Below are 19,487 nucleotides of genomic sequence, written 5' to 3'. Positions count from 1 at the left end.
ATCACTTCTGATCAACGATCTAATATCCCATTCTTTGTGCATCTTTGAACTACAGTTTCCACATTGAATCATGTAATAACAATGGAGACAAGTAAAGCAAATTTTTAAAGACTGAAATTGCAGAGTATGGCAAAATAAGCACTGGTTTCTTTCAGGCACTGGGCCTTTCCAAATTTCTCAAACAAAACTAATAACGAAAGCAAATAAATATTGAGCTTATAAAACCCGGCTTCGGCTTCTTCAGTAAATGGGCCGGTTTAAGGCTTGGGCTTAATGGTCCAGCTTTGGTTCCCTAATGAAACCCAAGTTTCCCCCATTTTGATTTGAGCATTTCCTATGTCGTCTCTGTAAAAAACCTCTTCCATGGCACCGTATGCAAAAACCCCATTTCTACTTCGAACCTTAAAACCCTTCCAAAACCCCTCCTTTTCCATTTCCAAATGTCTCTCTTTAAAACTTTACTACTTTCTAACCAAGCCAAAGTTGTCGTCAAAACCCAGAACCCTCTTCACAAACCCTTCCCTCATTCACCATCCTTCATAATCAGAAGAACCCTTAGTTCCTCTCCCCAGGAGCCAATCAAGAAGCCACTTTCTCTGCTATTTGAAGAAGCGGTTGGTTTAACTGAAAAGGCTGGCGGAAACGAAAGCGAATACCAAGAAGAAAAGAATGGGCTAATGAGCGAATTAAGGGAATTGGAGAGAGAAGTTAGGGCGTTGAAAGAAAACCCAAAGCCAAAAGTGCAAAAGGAAGAGAAAGAGAAAAGACCCAAGAAGAAAGTTACCAACTTGGTTGAGTTGTTTGGTAGTGAAAAGATGGTGGAAAAACGCAGGAGAGAATCGGGGGAGGCGACAGTTCTGAAGGACCTTTCGCCGTTTGTTGAGGCTTTCGTTAGGCATTTGTATTCAAAAGGCTATTTTAACAAAGCTAATTTTTTGGTAGACAACAAGTTGGATTTTAGTTACTTTGACAGTAAATATGGCAGAGATTTTATAAAGTCTGCTGCTTACAAGTTTGGTAAAGATCATCAAGAGATTGCACAGTAAGAACATGTTTTTCCCTCTTCTCCTTCATGTTGTTCTGTAAAATTGTTTTAGAGATTTTGCCATTTGATTCAAGTATTGCAAAGCTTGGCATTCATGATTTTTGCATAGCATTTAGCAAACAAAGAGCAAAAACACTTTATTTTCACATCTTTAGGGGGATCCTACACTGAATGACTTTCTTTTTTGCGTATTGTTAAACAATAAAAGATTAAAATTTTTGTATATTCAGGTGGTTGTCAAGCAAAAACTTGAAAACAGTGGCGCTTTTTGGTTGCCCTTCTCTTGATAAAAATAATGTCTTTGCTGCTAAGTGGTTGCGCAAATTCTTTAAAATTCAAGAAGACACTGTAAGCCAATGTTTCAATACTTCGAACAGTTAAAACCTCTGTTACATGTTAACTATAAATATTCTAATGTTGTTTGTTTGTTTGTTTGTTTTGTCTGGGATCTCTTCAGGTATGCAGTCAATGCATGTTAAAAGATTCATGCCGGCATGCTAATAAGGATGTGTGGGGAATTGCTACCAGGAATTTGCTTCTGGTGCATGTAATGAAGGTTATCATTTTGTATAATTTAGACCAAGTGCCTCCAAAGCTCACAGTTCCAGACGAAGTACGGGATTCAGCCAACAAATTGCTGGAGGAGGTTATAAAGCTTAGTCGAACCACATGACCAGGCTTCTAAAATGTTCCTACAGGTACTTAGCGCGAATTCTGCTTTAACTTCTTCACTATCATTTTGGCTGTTCTATTGAAATGTGTGGATAAAATATTGGCGGTGGCTTAGATTGTCTCATCAGAAGACAAGCACACCTCATTACCTCTGCTGCTTTTGCAATCTCATCATTGATTTTAATCTCACAGTTATGATAATCAATCTCATTGCATTGTTGGTTTTAATCTCACTGCTCACCAGATGGACCCTAAATCAAATTTGCATTGCTGATAGATACATATGATTCAATTCAATATATGTTATCTGGAAATCAAAACAAGAAGTTCCGGAGTAGGAAATAACAAGAGTAAAGCAACTGGGAACTTCTTTTATCCAAGTGAGCAGTAGAAGGATAGCTTTTCTCATTGAGTAAACTTATGCTTGTGGGGGTTCTCCTATGGATTTGGGGTGATGAGAGTAGTGGAGTTGTTCCACTGTTTCTTCATTATAATTATTTGCAAATCAAAACGTTGGCTTGTATCTATGGAAATTTGTTAGAACTTTAATATCTTTGCCTGTGGTACTTGAACGCTTTAACTTTCATAAAATATTTGTGTTTGTTCTAGATTTCAAATATATGAAAAAGTTTTTCGTAGAATAGTTGTTCTAGATTTCAAATACATGATGATAATTGGGGTATGTATGAACTTAGTGTTTTAACCATCTGCAATACTATTCTCAAAGTTGTCTTTACATCGGATCAAAATTTTACACGTATAGTTAAAATATCCATCTGCAGAACTTTTGCTTTATTAATTCAATTAATACATATATACCCTTTGCACTGCGACAACCAGCAGGGAGGATGGTGGCAGGGAGGTATTTATGATTGCTTAGGTTCTTAATGAAGATGACATTCACAGTCGAAACGCTGGACAACCTTCCAAGAGGAATAAGAACGCAAAGTGTACATGCACTAATATGTAATATCAAAGAGGATTTGAACCCGGAGCTACTTCAGTTTAGAGGTAGCATTCAGCAGACTTAAAACTTCAAACCCCTTTCCCTAACTCCAGGCTAGGGCCTCTTTTGTAGGAAAATAGAAAAGAAAAGAAATGGTTTAACTGTCTAGCTAACTAATTAAGAAATTCCATTAAAAACCTTTGTTTATATTCCAGCCCCTCCCAATTTTCATGGATGTTTGATCTATTATTCTTCAGCATTTTATGGTTCTTTTGAATTTTGAGATGATCATGACCTTTGTCTTCACCAACCATTCCTCTTTGTCTTGAAACAAGACATTTCCAACATAAACTCCAATTGTTACACCAATAATGTATCCCACCACAGCAATAACCAATACCCAATCCACATTTCTCAGCATGGAGTGGTTTTTCCTGTCTATATCAGAACTCGTGGGGCAATGGCATCCCACGTAGCCCTAGGTTGTTTTCATATCTGGATGCTGGAAATGTAGTAAGTTGTCCAGATGAAGGAATAGGACCAGTGAGGTTATTATTGGAGTAAGAAATGAGATTAGCCCCGATGATCCTGGAAGCCTGCCTTGAAGAGAATGATAAGAGAGGTTAAGCAAGCAAACTTGCAAACCCTCAAAAGGTATCGGGAATAGTTCCAGTTAATCTGTTGTGCGACGAATCTAAAACATGGAAATCAGACATGAAACCGAGGCTGTCGGGAATAGTGCCAGAAAGATGATAGAAAGAAAGATCCAAAAAGACAATGGTGCCATTGCTTGAAACTTTGCAGAACCATGATGAGATGTTTGAAACTTTGCAGAACCATGATGAGATCATCCATATGCAAACATACGGCCAATTAGAGCAGCATCAGTGAAGTTAAGCATTGTAACATTTCCATGTGAAGAACATGAACATGGAGTTAAAAGATTCTTATCTCCGCTCATTGAGGATTTTTTGCTTGAAAATCTACAGTCCCATCACTTCATTGCTACCACAGGGTAAAGTTATTGCTTAGGAAGATTAGAATGAAGAAGCTGAAGAGATGCATGCACTGGCTCTGGAATTCCTAGAATTTCTCTTTTTCATTGTGGAAGGCCCTGTTCTTATTTATAGGTACGAAAGTTATGATTGTTTTGCAGTGTTGGTAGGAAATTTCACATCTTGAAATGTGTTACATCCATTGGACTGTAACATCATATTAAGAACAGTTGAAAACGAACCAAAATTGCTGAAAACAAAAATCCTCTTGATTACTAAGATAATGCGTCTGATCGCAGATTAGCAAGGTAATTCAAGTCAAATGATCCTAATTTCTGAAAATCCTTTCTTTTTTCTGTGTTTTTGTTTCGGATGGAAACAACTTATCTTTTGAATCATTCAAATCATATATTTTAGAATGATTCATGTTTCTAACAACATTCAAAATAACTTATATTTTGAACTAACAAATCAAAAAAATTCTAATCTTTAATTCGAACAGGTTTTCACTACTATGGTGGCAACAATCTCACTGCATCAAGGTTTTGTTCATATTTATAGCTAAGAATATCCAAGTTATGTGTCAGGATTTTCTTTTATCGATGAGGAAACAATGATGGCTTGCTTTCTCCCATCATAGCCTTTTGGGGAAACGTCTTGTACGAGACAAAGGTCTTTGTCTACATTTCTCGGCTTTTTTTTTATAAAAATGACCTAAATTTTTTTATTATTTATAAAAATGACTCACTTTAAAAGTTATGTACGTAAATGACCGTTTTGAATAGTAAATATCGGTGACACTATTACCATTAGAGTCACTACCTCCATTTTTTTTTTAAAAATACATTTTTTTATGTCGTTGTCATTGGCGGCATTGGATTGAAATATAATCATATAAAACGTTCAGGGACTTGATGTAGCAATTAACCTTTTAGATTGGATGAAAATAAGGGATGGGTCATTCCTCCCTGCACCAATTAAATGATTTTAAACTTTTGATCTATTTGCATGTTAGGTCTATCTTATTTTGAAATTAAATTTAAATAGCCCTTAAAATATAAATAACAAAAATAAATCCTTTTCAAAATTAAAAAATAAACTTAAAAACTATATAAAATTCTTATTTAAATTACCCAAGCATATCCTCAAGAGTTTTACTCAAGTAAAAATTCTTACTTAAGTCTTGAGGAAAATGTTTGAGAGAGATATTTGGGTAATTTAAATAAGAATTTTATATATTTTTGTAAGTTTATTGTTTTTAGAAATAATAATAAAATTTGAAAATAGTTTATCTTTGTTATTTTTATATTTTTAAGGGATATTTAAATTTGATTTCAAAAGGGGATAGACCTTGATTGGTGTTGTCAAAGGCAACAGCGATACCCAAAAAATCATATATATTTTTTAAAGTAAAGGTGGTGGTGCCAATGGCAATTATGTTACCAACATTTACGGTTCAAAACGGGTCATTTATGTACATAATTTTCAGAGTTAGTTTTATAAATAATCAAAAGTTTTGGTTTTTTTATTATTATAAAAAAGCCACATTTCTGACATTGTAGTCTTGATAATATGGGATATCAATTCTCCTTTTACTTGTAAGCTTTTATTGTCTTATGAGGATAAAAAAATGGTTTAATTCAACTTTAATATGAATTTAGCTACTATAAAGACAATAAACAATATTGTTGAATGAGAGCTATATTAAATAATTATTTGTAATTAAAATATTTTAACAATAAATGTAATAGTTTATTTTATCTATATCTTTTCTAAAATCTAAAATGACTTGGAATTATATCTATCTAATATTATATTTACAACCTACAATTCACTTAATTCAACACCACTCTAATTCACAAGTTATTAAAATATCTCTTTTTACCAAATAATAAATATTAATTTAGAGATGTTTTTTATAAAATTTATGAAATGTTTACGAGATTTGAACTCAATATAACAATCTCTTTAAAACTTCAATTTTATCATTTTAATCAATATTTTATTATCATTATTTTATAAATATATTTTTTTCACTTAAGTTATCGATGTGTCATAATTTATATTTAAGGTAATCTCACCCTCATTTAATTTAAATATCTCAAATAAAGTTGTAATCATAGCGGATTTGTCCTGTAATATATTATGTTTAATTAGAAAGAAAATATTGTATGTCAAAAAATATGAAAAATATTTGGTATATTGTCAATGGAGTTTGTAGACTCCACAAAAGGGTTAACGAGTGTTCATAAGACCATAATAAAATACTTAAAAATAAATATTTTAAGAAAATATACACGTGGCAATTTTTAAAGATGTTTGTAGAATAAAATAAGTACACTTCTCGTGTACCAAATATTGACCCAAATAATATTTTCTTCTAAAATTTATTTAACAATGACCATAGGCAAAGTGATAAAGAATTTGTATATAAATCTTATTAAAACGTGTTTGATCTTTAGAAGTGTGATTTTTTATTTTTTATTTAAAGATTATATAAAAGTATGAAAATACAAAAATAAATTTTTATAGAACAACAATATTAGTTATTATTTAAAAGACAGGGTATATTAGTTTTTTCCCAATTGAGTTGGTTAATTGAACACCAACTCAATCAAAAGTTTTATAATAAGTAAATAAATTAAAATTTATTAAATAATAATTATAAAATTTTGTTATTATATAATTTTGTTCTAATAATTTTAATTTTTAAAACTCAACAAAAGATATGAATAAACAGTATTAATCATGTTTTGATTTATTTATTTGAAATAAAATGAGTTTATATAAAAAATTATTTCATATTTTAAATTATCACTTCATATTGTAGCAGATATTTTAAATATAATTTTAAGTGTGACATAATTTAATATTTTAGAAATGGTAATTATTTGATACGTAATTTATACATATTATTAATTTTAATTATAACAGGTATCATACCCTCATCTCATTTATATAATAAAAGATTCTACAAATTAATCATAATACAATTCCAAAATTAAGATTTAGATTGTTTCTCTTAAGAAAATATATAAAATATACAATTCCAAAATTAATCAATATTTTTATATTGAGTTATGGGGCATATGGGATGGTTTACTCCTGTTACAAAAAAAAAAAATACATAATAAGGCTTTGGTGGTGGTCAAAACTATCCAAGAAGGTGACTTCGTGTATTTGAATTCGATTTTACTTCAGCGGATTAAGCAATTATTACAGAGTAGGGGCCATTGGATGATAAGGCATGTGCCTAGGGAAAGCAATCAAGTCACTAATCTTATTGTCACATTATCTTCTGATGGGAAGGAGTCAGAGGCGAATCCAGGGAGGTTGGCAGGGCCCGACCCTTCCTAAAATGAAAAATTATTGTTTTGACCTTTTAGAAAATTTTAAAATTTTAAATAAGTAAAGGTAAAATTGCACTCCTAAAATTATAAAAATTTAATTTAATCTTTTAAAAATTATAAGATATAGACTTAAAAATTAAAATTTCATTTCAGCCCCTCTTAAAACAAATTTTTGACTTCGCCCCTAGAAGGAGGGTATACAGATAATTGAATATGTGCCTGGGGAGTTATTTGGCACTCTTAGGCAAGATAAGGCTTCTGGTACTTTTGTTCATTGTAGCTTAATATAAAATTTTTTTCATATTATTATTCACCAAAAAAATTTTATTCTAAATAGAGTACATATAAATATATATATATAAAATACATGTCAATAGAATTAAAGCATCACTAAACATAACAAATGATCTCAACACATACATATAATGTGACTCAAATATGAATACTTAAGACTTACAATCTTTGTTTTAACTAAGAATGCCAAGGTCTCATTAGTTAAATATTTTGTTGAGAGAATGAAATTATTAAAAATAATAATTCATAAGAATTTAAAAATAGTTGGTATAAACTAATAATATTTAATATAGTTTAAACATATTCTGCATAAAATAAAATAAAATAAATGTAAATAAAATTAGTAACCCATTTAAAAAAATGTAATCGACCCAAGACTTGACTCCTAGTTTAGCTTTCTCAAATGAAAATATTTTAATTAGAAATAGAGAAAGGAAAATGATTGGGCACCATTGAATAAAAAGATAATCATTTTAAATTATTATCAATTTATTCTATTCAATAAAAAGATAATTAATTTTTTTACTATTAAGTACTGTAATAATAGACTGGTATGATTATTTATCTTGGGCATAATAAATAAGTGGGGAAGCATCTCTTTCAAAGCCCTGGGACTGGGTTCATGCTTTAGATTAAATTGAATTACACCCATTTCATTCCAACTTTAACTTTGCTTTCAACTTATTATTATTTTGCAGGTTGAATGAATTCCCATTGACTTGGTAAAATATCTAAACTACCCCCTCCTATGATACTGAACCAGAGTTTGAGATATACTAGTATATATAGAACATCCTTCAACATATTAGGAAAATAAAACTTGCTATCCAATCAGATAATTAACTTAGGGAACTTTCAAAGCAAATTTGTTCATCAATCTGGGTTTTTCAACCGGATTCACCAACACTATGGCTGATGTTCAAAGGATTTACTCTGCTAACCGTTTCGATTATGTGCTTCTGGATGAGATAGGCAATGGCGGCAGCGCTACGGTGTATAGAGCCTTCTACCTTCCTCTAAACGCCGTGGTGGCCGTCAAGTGCTTGGATCTGGATCGCTGCAACAATGGTAGCCTGGAAAAAATACGCCTTGAAACTCAGACGATGAGTTGCGTTGATCACCCCAATCTCGTCAGAGCGTATTCGTCATTCGTTGTAGATCGTAACTTGTGGGTGGTGATGCCGTTTATGTCGGTGGGTTCTTGCTTACACGCCATGAAGAAAGCTCATCCCAATGGGTTAGAAGAGATCGAGATTTGTTTTATCCTGAAAGAAACCCTCAAGGCTTTGGATTATCTCCACCGACAAGGACATATCCATCGGGATGTCAAAGCCGGCAACATATTGGTCGATAGCAATGGCGCCGTTAAGCTTTCTGATTTTGGGGTTTCGGCTTGCATGTTCGATTCAGGAGATAGGCAACGCTGCAGAAATACTTTTACGGGGACGCCTTGTTGGATGGCACCCGAAGTTATGCAAGCAGAAACTGGGTATGATTCTAAAGCTGATATATGGTCGTTTGGGATAACAGCGTTGGAACTCGCCCACGGTCATCCACCGTTGTCCGAATATCCGCCGTTGAAGGTGCTTCTCATGACGGTACAGAATGCTCCTCCAAGACTTGGTGATAAGAAATTCTCCAAGTCCTTTAAAGACATGGTGGCCATGTGCCTGGTGAAAGATCCCAAGAAGAGGCCTAATGCAGGGAAATTGTTGAAGCACTCGTTTTTCAAGCATGCCAAACCTCCTGAGGTTTCTCTGAAGAAGTTATTAGCTTATTTCCGGCCGCCGTTAAATCCTGTGAAAGTCCTTCAGATTCAGAACAGTGAATCTGCACAACAACTACCTTCGAAGAATATGGCATCAGCAGCAGAATATGAAGCAAGATCAATGAGAGAGTACCAAAAGGGAATTAGTGCCTGGAGTTTTGATATTCAAGAGTTGAAAGCACAAGCGTCAACTCTGCTGCTTGATGATGATAATGATGAAACCTTGGAATCAAGCCTTGTTGATAACTACAGGGATGGATTGACAGTAATGGGGCAATGCAACCAATTGTTCCCGCTGAAATGCTAAACTCTTACGAAGTCAGTACAGTTTCAACCATTACATTCTGTTTATTGGTATCGTATCAATGTAACTTTTTTTATAGATTTTTACACATTATTATATCATGTCATGTTGTGGCAAACATTCCTTTTTTTTTTTTTTTTCTCAATGTTCAATTCATATCCTATGATCATGTTGTATCCAACATTATCATGTAATCGAGAAAGGGCACAGCTATAGATGTGGACAAGAATGAAGAATCTCTTGTTCCAAAAAAAGGAGGCTTAACCATCCCCAGTAATATAATATATATAATTGAGTACTGAATATACGACATCCATGTTAAGAGACAACACTGTCAAAGATGACATGTTCTGGATGCATTATCATCATGGAGTTTTATGTATATTAGAAGATGTAAGGGTTGAGCCTCTCAATATCCTGGCAGTGAATACAAGTCCAGGGTAATAAAGGAGGATCAAGACAGTATCTATGGATATTTCGTATCTGACAAAAATGACAGCTGATAAGAAGATCCTCGGGTTCTCGCAGACGGCACTTGATGCAAACAGAAGCTGCTGAGGACTGCAAAAATAAATGGCCAAAAAATGTACAAAATCAATTCAGTAGAATCAAACTATAAAGTACCATAAGAATGCAACGTTTTTAGTGTCAGCAAAGAGCAAGCAACTAAGAAAAATGGATGAAATGCTAATTTACTTGGACTGAGGTGTGAGTGTATGTGTCTGACACAGAAATGTTCAATTTTGTGTTAATGTATTAGAAGGGTCCTCGGAGAACAATATGCCCATACTCATATCTGAATATATGTTAAGACAGATGTTTGACGCAGATACTTTAAGAAAAATGAAAGTCAGAGAAACATAGATGACATATAATGTAACAGTGGTGGCTCTACTGAAAATACTAGTTCTGCGTCGCTGACTATGCAAGATAACGATAAACTTTTCACATCCATTGGCAGTGCACAGAAGAGATTTCAGAAAATAAAATATATAGGTGTTTCTCAATGGAGAAGCCTTGTTTGGATAGAGTCAAAACCAATTTTACATTTGTCTAGCATCTCTTTAACCATGTTGTGGCGTAAATCACACAAAATGAAATGCCATCAACTCTAGATGATAGGCATACACTTAATAATACCTAATTCTGTACACCAGTTTATGCTTGTGATCGTGTTTGTTCCATTTATCCTTTCCAAACCTCTATACCATGTAATTGCATTTTTCCCTTTCAATTTTCATCAACCACCAGAACCACCTAAGTGTCCTATTTCTGATTTTAAAATGCTATGCAGAAGCAGCATAAAGCATGGCTTAATGCCACAAAGATACAGGCAATATAACTTTTAGTATTAGAGTATCCACTACCTGAGCACCAAAACCAGTTCTTTCTTGATCAGAAAGAATAGAAACATCCAATGTTGATGTGGCACAAGGAATGGTTTGGGAGAAAATCTTTTGATCTGAGATGGCTGCATCCTCCACTTTTGTGATGCTTATGAAAATTGCCTTGCACAAGGGACAACATGGAGCCTTTCTCCTTGAAGTCTACGTGCAGCACAATAATATAAGAACACTTTCAAATTGGATCAAGTTCAAGATAGGACATTAGGGGAAAAAAACCATATAACTTGGAGTATAATCATAAAGCACTAGCCTATCATTTCATGTAGGATACTAATAATAATTAAGGGAGTCCCAGCAAAAATACAAATGAATTAAAAAGAAGAAGAAGAAGAAGAAGAATGTCTACCATTTTGTCAGCCCATTCTTGGATACATGAATAACAAAATCGATGTCCACAAGGCAAAACCCCTCTTGTTGGACTAAACTCAGTCCAACATATAACGCAAGATAAATTCATTGATGTGGATAATCTGGAAGTAACATCTTGGTTCTCTCTCTCAGCATCAGAGCACCTATCTGGTGAAGTTCTTCCAGAGACAGGTTGTGCACCCTTTCCTGGTGAAGTTAAATCATTGGAAGGAGGTCCGTTATCCCTCAATTTGATCTCCTCAACTTCTTCAATTTCTTCATCTAATCTGATATGCTCACTGAAGTCACGATAAGATGGTCCACCAATTTGAGATAAACTAACAATCCCATCAAGCGAATGCCCAGATGGACTTGTAACTCCAACGTATGGCTTATGTACTCTGAGGGCTGGATGGCACTCTTGGTCAGAGTCTGAAATGTCAAACACTACTGATTCTCTATTAACGTTTTTCACAAGCCTCCGTCCTTTTCTCTTAGAAGATTCGGCCAAAGGAGTGCCTCTGCTACCATTAGGAATATCTCTTTCTTCCCTCATCAGCTGAGCGGAACTTGGTTCTTTGTTCTTTGAGATCTTCCTTTTGTTCCTCATTGTAGGCACCGAAGCATAAGAAAACAACTCTTCATGCTTTTCAACCGGATAAAGCAAAAAACCAAAGTCAAGAAAATAAGACCTGGGCAACTATTCCTTAGAAATCCATACAGTGACATAAAATTTGAAGATTTAGTGTTTCACTTCAGCACAAACCTCAAGAATATTACTGGTTACCTTTAAAAAAGATATCTAAACTCATATTGCAGATTAAAGTAACCAACTCAGATAGTAGATTTTTTTTCAAAAGAATGTTGAAGTTAGTAAACAGGTGACTTTTTTACCCTATTCCGTATGGAACTTGTATAAGGCCAAAGACTCATGAGTGAAAGATAAAATGCTGTAAATGAACAAGTTTAAAATAGTAAACCATGAATACTTCCATTTCCGATTAAGGCTGTCAAGAAATTTAGAATAACAACTAAAACTATATAATATACTGTAACAAGTTAAGAAAATATCTTGAAGAATTTGAATGAAGAAAAAACAAGACAATAGCACTCGTTACCTCCTCCCGAGAAAATCCAGTTGAACTAGTCTCCTGAAAGCAGTTTCTACCACTAAACAAATTTTCCTCCGTCGGAGACTTTCTAAATGCTTTAGATTTCAGTTTATGCGAACTGTTTCTCCCATGCTCTTGAAAAAGATTCTGCAGAAATTAAAATGAATCACAAAAACATATAAAATTGAAAATTAGTAATAAAATGCTAAAAAAAATGCTTTACCAATGTTATAAAGTAGAGATTCAAAACAAAATAAACATAAATAGATGATAAGAGCTAGACAGTAAAGACCCTTAGAAATATGTCAGGCTTCTTAATATCACTTATATCTTAAGTCAATAATGATAATTGCAAGTCTATAATTCAGAGCTCAACTAACAAAATATTCCCCCTTTTGGTTCCATCAATTCTCACATGCATGCACACACTCAAAATTCATGTGCAAAAACCATCTAAACAAAGGTTTCAAGTAAAGACCCTTAGAAGAAATATGTTAGGCTTCTTAATATCACTTATATCTTAAGTCAATAATGATAATTGCAAGTCAATAATTCAGAGCTCAACTAACAAAATATTCCCGCTTTTGATTCCATCAATTGTCACATGCATGCACACACTCATAATTCATGTGCAAAAACCATCTAAACAAAGGTTTCAAGTAGAAAATTTTCTTTAGTCTCTCGTACAAATATTTACAGTTCTGGCAAGAAGAACAGAAAAGCCCAAAACCGAATCAATCCTGGAAGTGCAAGTTCAACAAATCCATAATTTACTTATGCAGGGCCATCAACTTATCTGACATACTTTACAGCACTAATTATCAATCATAGCTCCTATGAAATTCTCTAACTGAAAGAAGCACTAACTAATTTTGTACCCTGACAATGAATTCTTCTGTGGTGTGTGCTAAACAGAAAAAAAGAATCAGGAAAAAGGGCGAGGCAAGGAAAGAAAGTAATGAGGCAGAGAAGTTTATGTAATCACCTCATCCAACAATGCAGATTTGGACCAACCAGATAAGCCAGAAGCTCCACGGTCGACATCAGTTGTTTCATTTCCAACCCCATCATGAACATTAGATTTGTCAGAAAACACTTTGCACTTCTTAATCAAGGCATCTCCCTTAGCAACATCAGGAATCTCCAGCAACAAAGGTCCCATTTCTTCTCCACTACAAAGAAAGTTTGAAGGATTCTATTAGCAAACTGCTCACAGATGAACTGATCTGAGGTGCTAACTTGAAAATTACACTTTTAAAATACAGCTCTCATCAAATTCTAGAGAAATTATGCATCAAATAAATATATAAACACACATTTCTATCAATGACAAGAGCCATAAATAGTAGTCTAGTATTCAGTATTCTGTCTGGAGAGGAAATAGGAAAAAACAAAAAAACAAATGGTAGATTCACACCTTCCCATCCTCCCAAAATTGAGTTCATCCATAACCAAGGAATTAAAAAGCTCCTTCTGCTAATACTTAACCATTTTATGTATAAATTTATCTTTAAAATTTTTGAGGTATCATTGTCAGCCTCTTCTACCAACATAAGAAAAAAAATTGAATTTCATCAATCCCATTAACATAACAACCCAAGCAAACGACCATAATTTCATATTAAAAAAAATTAAAAGATCCACTTTTTCAAATCCATCAATAAAAAAATTCCCAACAGTTAGAAACTAAAAGAGTAAATTAATACCTTCGCAACATATAAGGACCCTCAGGCAAACGCTTTCCTTCCTTTATACAATCTTCAAACCATCGATGATTTACGATTATCGTCTTTAACTTCTTAGCAAGCTCATATTTCCTTCCTTCAAATCTCCAACATACCTAAATTCCAAATAAATTTAGTTTTCCCCATTTTCCCTTTAATTGTTTTTTTTTTTTAAGTACTAAGAGAAAAGGAAACAAACCAAATGAGTGGTTGATTGAGTCAAACAGCCGACATAACTGGCACCGGCAACAGATATGAGCTTGATTAGGTTGAACCGCTGCAATCCGTGGTATCCACTCACCGTTGCCACCACTGGTTCCATCTTCTTTTTCCTTTTCCTCTAGTCCTTTAGTCTTTTAGATGAATTTTTTTTTTCACGGAAAATGATGTTTGTTAACCGGGAAAATGGAGATTTTAAAAGTTTTCGGAGAGGGAAAAGGGACGGCATTCCCAGCCATGAGCCCAGCATAATTTGGGCCGTGAAGCAAGAGGTATGGTCAGGACCACGAGCTAGTTTTATAATTTGTTTGTTTCACTAAAAACCAATTTCAAAAATAAATTTTGAAAAATGGGTTGATTTAAAATAATATCTTTTATGAAATCTGTAAAGTTTAAGTCGTGTAGTGAAAAAAATAATTACCTTCTCCAAATATATCAAATAATTATCTTTTTTCATTGCTTAAATAGTTTTATATAAAATGTTTTTAATTGTTTGATAAATTTTCCTACAATCATATTTTTGAATTTTTTTTAATGATATTTTTGAATTTTGTTTTAGGTAAGCAAATATAACATATATTATATTTGTTACAAAATATTACAAATGTATTTTTTTAACAATAGAAATTTATTTTATAGCAATATAAAATTTTATAATAACTATTACCTTAGATGTAATCAATGCTTAACTAAAACAGAATTTTGACTAAGACTACTCACAGACAATGTTGTTTGAATCAGACCGAAGATTGATTTAGAGAAAGTCATTAGACCGATTGATTCTGGAATCGATACAAACCACTTGAACCGAGCATAAAAATGGTTGAATTAGATTTTTTTTAATGGTTTGTTTAATTGAACTGGACAAACCGATGAACCGGTGGGTGATCGATTTAATAACTAATCTGATTCTGAAAACCTTGCTCACAAAGTTCTCGATATACATGTACTTATTCAATCAAATTTATTGCTTTACTTATAACGACAAATGTCAATTTTAGAAAAAAAAATACTTTTTGTAGCATCAACTTTAACATATTTTTCAAACAATTTTCTAACAAAGTCTACTACCACTCTTGTAATACCCCAAAAGTTGCCACAGTAAGAAAGTGAAATATTATCTTTGATACAGTAAAATGAGGAAATAAAGTGACAAAAAGGGAAAGCTTGAGTTATGTCAACAAAATCTATTTAGGAAGTATATTATGATGTATTAATTCAAGAAAAGACTAAATCGCAAAAGTGAGAAAAATTTTGTAACCCAAGAGTAAATACTCAAAATTTGAGGGGTTAAAATATAAATATGGAAAATTTGAAAGACCAATAGTGCAAATATTTTAAAGGTGGAAGGATCTAGAAACTAAGGAAAATGGATAAATTAGGACCAAATTGAACAAGTGAAAAAAAGTATGAGGGGTTAAATCATAATTTTACTAAAATAAGTGATGATTCAATGGAGGAATTCTGAAGGATCATAAGGGGAAAAATGATCATTTAGCAAGAAAGATATTTTGAAGAGTAATGATGATGTTGGTGATATTTTAGATTAATTAAATAAATATTAGTTTATTAATATTTTGATTTGATATTTATTTATATTTTATTAAGTTTTATTTAGTATATAATGAAGAAAGATGAACCATGGTTCCAACGTGAGAAGAAGAAAAGAAAGAAAGAAATTTTATTTTCTTTACAATTTGGCCCTTTCACCAAAAATCCATTATTTTTACTTTGAAATCAAAAGAATTTCCATAGCCACCAAGAGAGAGAAATAATAAAGAGACTATGGGGAGCTAGAATATCAAGTTAAATTCAAGAGAATAGAAGTTGGAGGGGGTCAAGTTAAAGTTTGGTTTCAAGAGAATAAGGTATGGATGTTAAGGCTGTATGTTATTTTTAAGTTTAGTAGTGATAGAAAAGCATAAAAATGGTGTTAAAGTAAAGATTTCTCATGAGAAAAATATTGTGTTTTTGACATGTTGATGAAGAGAGAAGTTGAGTAAGTGAACAAGAGATTTTGATAGAAAAGAGGTAAGTACCCATGAACTTCCTTATTATTTAAGGATTAAAATGTGATCTTTGTAAACTAAGTGGTAATTAAGTAAATAAAAATAAAAACAGTGTGAAATAATTTACTATGTGAAGTAGGAAATTATAATAAAAGTATAATAGTTGGGTTATGTGTTAGTGAAAATATACAAAGTATTAGATAAGTGAAATCATGGAAAATGTGAAATTTTATGGAAATAATGACTAAATTGAAAGACGTGAGAAATACATGTGGTGGAAATAATACAAGTGAAGTACATAGAAATTTGATGTGGAAAATGAGATAGTGGAATTAATTATGTGAATTAAGTGAGTTGTGAAAGAAAAATTGTTTAATAATGAATACGAACTATTATGAAAAAAAGGTGATTAAATTGGAAAGTTATAAAAGTTTACAAGGAAATATTGATAATGAAGCACATAGTGAAAAATAAAAGAATATATGAATTTTGTAATCCAAACTACAATTATTTCTTAAGTTGTGGAAATTAATGGTTAAACCGTAAATTTGGGAAAATTTATATTAGAAATAGAAAAGTGAAGTGCATAACACTTAGAATGAAAAAAATTGATGTTATAGTGAATTTGGAGTATTAATAAGTATTGAATTAAATTATATGTGTTATTAAAAGTAAAATATATTGCTACACGGAATATTATGCTAATGACTAAATTACAAAATATATAAAATGATACGTGAAATACATGATAAGGATTATTAGTGAATTATGGATGAATAATGAATTTAGAAATATATTACATGTATTAAAGATAGTGAAGATGTAAGTGTACAGATTGTTGGTACAATGATTAAATTATAAAGTATGTAAAAGCATTATGCGAAAAGTGTAAAAGTGATATGTGTGCATGATATAATTTGCCCAAGTAGACGAGATTAGAACTACTAGGATATTACTGGCATGCCATTAAGGGACCCTAGCGCGCTCTCCGATTATTAGCACATTAGTGCTCTCCGCTTAGCACATTTGTGCTCTCTGTTTAATAGTGCATAATAATGTACCTCTGTATCAGTTCCGTATATCCTAAGTGTTCTGTTTAGTCTACTGGGCCTCTGCTAAAAAAGTAAATAATTTTCGTTACAAGGTAAATGTTTATCTCTGATTGATGTTCGAAACCTTGAATCAGTAAAGTGAAGACATAAGTAAATTGAATGTATTTGAGGAAGTATAAGAAATACAATGACTAGTAAATTAAATAAGTAAGAATAAATTGTGAAAGAATTATTGATGGAATTATGAAAATTTATACTAAACGGTGAAACATGATACGTGTATTAAAAAGAGTAGTAATTTTTATGGGTTGATTTGAGGATTTAAGAACTAAATTGTGAAATAAGTAAAAAGTTACAAATGAATATGATAAATAAAAAAAAAACGAGATATTGGGAATTAAGAAATTTAATAGAATTTGAATATCATGGGTACTTACTAAGTCTTCACCGAATTAATGCGTTTATTTTCAACGCATAGGTACAGTTATTTTGAAGAGTTGTAGTTGAGTTTGTGAGCATTCATCTTATCACATCTCCAAGTGCCAAGAGGGTATGTTTTAAAATTTTGAATAGAATGACATGTACTTAAGAAGATCAAGTGTGTTCCAAGTAGTAATGACTAAAATATAAGTTATGAAAACTTTATTTTTTTTAATGTTCAAATATATTAGTGATTAGCCAATATCACTTTAACACCAAATGTAATATTCCTATATCAGGTTCTTTGGGTTGAACCGGGTATAGGGGTGTTACATCTCTATAGTTGGCATGTTACTCTAGATCACTCGCTCCACTGCTGTAACCTCCCTAACTCAACCTAGACGTTATGACCGAATCATGAAGGCTACATTAACCACTGAAATGGCCAAGTAAACCCGCTAGTCTTTTAAAAACCCTAATCCGACTAATTTTAGGAAAAACATTGTTGTCGTTGTTTCAAGTTAGATTAAAACATTTGTTTATCAAATGAACTATACTTAGGATTCATTTTATTGTCAATAGTAATATTTTTGAAAACTTTGGGTATTGTTGTCCTTCGAACATCATTTGTGAAGTTTAAGAAAACCAATTGAGTTGACGTTTTGTTATTCAAAATCCAAATCTTTGTAATGCAGTGGAAATCGATGAACCATGTCAGTTTTTCTTAAGCTAGATAACATGTAATTATCGGTTATTAAGTTTAAAAAGTCCATGCATGCATAAATTGTAACACCTTATACATGGTTCAGTCATCAAACCAGAGTTATGGAAGGCCATATTAGCCACCTAAGTGACTCTTCATTAACACCCAACCTAATCTCCAACTCACCACAAGTTAGATCATAAAATATGTATAGATTTTAAGAAAGCATAAGCTCGCGAACTCACTTTGCTTGTTCCATGTTATGCAGTGGAAATAACATGTGAACTTTACTTCGCCTGCAATAACTTAACGTACTTTTTTCATGAAGTCATAAATATTTGACGAAAGAAAGAAATAAAGATCATGTGAACCCTAAGTTTTGCAAAGCAATGTACCTCACAAAACACAGATGTTCATCTATCTGACATAGGGGTTCACTCCCTTGCATAGCTCACACAATCTAAGTTCATGGGTAAGTTTCTTTAGACGAGGTAAGTCTCGCAAACTACTCCTCTTTGTTTGGATATTGTGAACACAGTTCGCAGGGTTTCTCTTTTAGCACATATCAAAATCTATTAAAGGTTTGGGGATAGCAATTCACCAATCATTAGGGTTTGCACTTAGTACAGTTCACAACCCTATTACTTCGTAGCAATTTTGACAAACTTTGCAAAGGTTTGTTAGTTTTGAATACTTCATGTCATTGCTTATGGCAAACACTATGTTATAAATTACTTACTTAAGAGTGAACTTGTAAAATTAAGAAAACATCAATCAAATTTGGACTATATTAATATATTTAAAATTCAAATGTGTTTATAAAACATTCTTAGTTCGCAATTAAAAACATAAAGAAAAACATAAGAAAGTATAAAAATAACTAAGTCCTAAAACAATCGGAAAAGTCAATAAAATTATATCTTTAAGCCCAAGCAGAATTCCCACATTGCCTTCAATCCAGAGTTCGCTTGTACTACCTTTATAGTATGTATACTTCACCTGGATCACTCGCCTCGTTGCTGCTCACCTTGCGATCTAGCTACCTTCAGTGAATAAAAAATAGTGTGTGAGTTCTTGTGAACTTGGTGAATATAAAAGAATAACCACGAAACACGTACAA

General features: G+C 32.4%; 3 protein-coding genes across 3 annotated transcripts; 2 read left to right on the top strand and 1 right to left on the bottom strand.

The window, feature by feature from the left end:
• The first annotated feature begins 337 nt into the window (after positions 1-337).
• LOC105784218 (uncharacterized) lies at positions 338-2,358 on the top strand. The gene is made up of 4 exons (XM_012610026.2): positions 338-1,042; positions 1,276-1,393; positions 1,503-1,743; positions 1,962-2,358. Exons 1-3 carry the CDS (start codon positions 441-443, stop codon positions 1,716-1,718), a joined length of 936 nt encoding a protein of 311 aa, XP_012465480.1. The 5' UTR covers positions 338-440; the 3' UTR covers positions 1,719-1,743; positions 1,962-2,358.
• Positions 2,359-8,029: 5,671 nt separating this feature from the next.
• LOC105783777 (uncharacterized) lies at positions 8,030-9,501 on the top strand. The gene has a single exon (XM_012609422.2). The coding sequence runs from the start codon at positions 8,211-8,213 to the stop codon at positions 9,375-9,377; it is 1,167 nt and encodes a 388-aa protein (XP_012464876.1). The 5' UTR covers positions 8,030-8,210; the 3' UTR covers positions 9,378-9,501.
• Positions 9,502-9,692: 191 nt separating this feature from the next.
• On the bottom strand, positions 9,693-14,431 carry LOC105783776 (BRCT domain-containing protein At4g02110). The gene is made up of 7 exons (XM_012609421.2): positions 14,164-14,431; positions 13,947-14,080; positions 13,226-13,412; positions 12,247-12,387; positions 11,127-11,774; positions 10,742-10,921; positions 9,693-9,935 (listed from the first exon to the last, which is right to left on the bottom strand). The coding sequence occupies exons 1-7, from the start codon at positions 14,284-14,286 to the stop codon at positions 9,759-9,761; spliced, it is 1,590 nt and encodes a 529-aa protein (XP_012464875.1). The 5' UTR covers positions 14,287-14,431; the 3' UTR covers positions 9,693-9,758.
• Positions 14,432-19,487: the final 5,056 nt, after the last annotated feature.

This window comes from Gossypium raimondii, chromosome 13, assembly GCF_025698545.1.
Source record: "Gossypium raimondii isolate GPD5lz chromosome 13, ASM2569854v1, whole genome shotgun sequence".
In the NCBI taxonomy this organism is placed as follows: domain Eukaryota; kingdom Viridiplantae; phylum Streptophyta; class Magnoliopsida; order Malvales; family Malvaceae; genus Gossypium; species Gossypium raimondii.
Note: the sequence above shows the minus strand (reverse complement) of the source record. Positions and strands in the feature narration are given on the sequence as shown.